A 2033-nucleotide genomic window follows, 5' to 3' on the forward strand; every position below is an offset into this window, starting at 1 on the left:
TTTTTTGGATTAACACTAAAATTAGTTATTAAAGTTAACTACTAGTATAAAATACATACTGTAATAGTGTAATATAAATACATATTAAAAATAAATTAAATTATACATTGTTACGGATCCAGTCCAGGATCCGGATCCTGGACCCACGACTAAATCCGAATCCGGTTTCTCGGGTCCGACCCGCCTCCATCTTCCGGAAGCCCCGAAACCGGCCCTCTAGAACTCCTAACCGACTTTCAAATCCAAATATCTCCCTTATCTTAGCCAAATAAGATAAAATAAGATGCTCACCAAACACCTATAAAAGGAGGACCCAAGTCCCTCCAGGTATTCATTCATTCCTCATACCTTCTACCTCTTAGATCCATTCTGACTTGAGCGTCGGAGTGTCTTTGCAGGTACCTCCCCCCATTGCTCCAGTCAGGCAACCCGGCTTCAGCTCAGGTTCGCGGGTTTCCGATCCACCCTTCAAACCGTACCAGAGACATCTCGTACATTGGCGCCGTTTGTGGGGACCTTGCGCCAGCCGAGCCGGATGGGGGACGTCCTGGAGGAAACCCCCTCAAGCCAGGATGACTCCCAATCGCTTAACCCAACCGCAGAACACCGGGAGGTCACAAACCAAGCAAGAATAGCAAGTACTGTCCACCACACGAACGACCACGTCGTCACGGACCAACGACATCCTGAGAAAGCCAAGGACAAAGCGGCACAGATCATCCAAGATCTCTGCCTCCGGGTCCAGGAGCTCGAAGGCAAACTGACTAATAGAGAAAAACACAACAATGAACGCGGAAGCCAGGCAACTTCCAGATCAAGATCTCGCCACAGTAGGTCACCAACCCGACGACACAATAGGAGAGACGGTCGCAGCGCCTCACGCGACCACGCTCACGAAAAATCGCCGGAACGACGATACAACAAGAAACACAACCGTAGCGCCTCCCGAGATCTAAGCCGTCAACACGACTCAGACGAAGATCGGAGGTACCGAAATACCAAGCGCACAAGAAACGACCACACAATAATGGGAGCTACACCCTTCACAGAGAGAATCTTAAGAGCAAAACTCCCCAAAGGTTTCGACAAACCTACCGACATGAAGTACGATGGGACCAAAGACCCCCAGGAACATCTAACGGCCTTCGAGGCCAGGATGAACCTAGAAGGAGCGGCCGACGCAGTCCGATGCAGAGCCTTCCCGGTAACCCTCGTAGGACCGGCAATCAAATGGTTCAACGCCCTCCCAAACGGATCCATAGCCAATTTCCACGATATAGCACGAAAGTTCATGGCCCAGTTCACAACTAGAATCACCAAAGCCAAACACCCCATCAGCTTGCTAGGGGTCACGCAAAAACAAGAAGAATCCACAAGGAAATACCTCGACTGCTTCAACGACGAATGCCTGACGGTCGACGGACTCACGGATTCCGTCGCAAGCCTTTGTTTAACCAACGAACTCATGAACGAAGATTTTCGCAAACACCTCACCACTAAACCAGTATGGACCATGCACGAGATCCAGAATGTCGCCAAAGATTACATCAATGACGAAGAAGTTAGCCAGGTTGTCGCCGCCAACAAACGGCAACACAGCAACACCCAACACAGCAACTCGGCTTCTCGCCAAAATCCACCACCCAAAGAGAATCAAAGGGACCACCCCAGACCGACAAATACAAACCGACCACCAAGAATTGGCAAATTCTCTAATTACACGCCCTGACAGCACCAATTACTGAAATATACCACCAAATAGCAGATCGAGGCATCATTCCGAAAGCCCGACAACTCAAAGAAAGGACGGGAGGCAACAAAACCCTCTACTACGACTACCACCGAGGTTACGGTCACAAAACACAAGATTGTTTTGACCTTAAAGACGCCCTCGAACAAGCCATACGAGACGGCAAACTCCCAGAATTTACCAAAATCATCAGAGAACCAAGACGTGCGGAAAGAGACAGGTTGCCGGAAAAAGACGGGCGTAACCCGAGAACCCAAAGGCAACCCCCCAGGGAAAGCCCAGA

General features: G+C 49.7%; 1 protein-coding gene across 1 annotated transcript; it reads left to right on the forward strand.

Moving 5' to 3' along the window:
* Positions 536-1729, forward strand: LOC107647564 (arginine/serine-rich coiled-coil protein 2-like). The gene is made up of 2 exons (XM_016351634.1): positions 536-1150; positions 1529-1729. Exons 1-2 carry the CDS (start codon positions 536-538, stop codon positions 1727-1729), a joined length of 816 nt encoding a protein of 271 aa, XP_016207120.1.

The sequence above is a fragment of the Arachis ipaensis genome, chromosome B06 (assembly GCF_000816755.2).
Source record: "Arachis ipaensis cultivar K30076 chromosome B06, Araip1.1, whole genome shotgun sequence".
NCBI classification, from domain to species: Eukaryota; Viridiplantae; Streptophyta; class Magnoliopsida; order Fabales; family Fabaceae; genus Arachis; species Arachis ipaensis.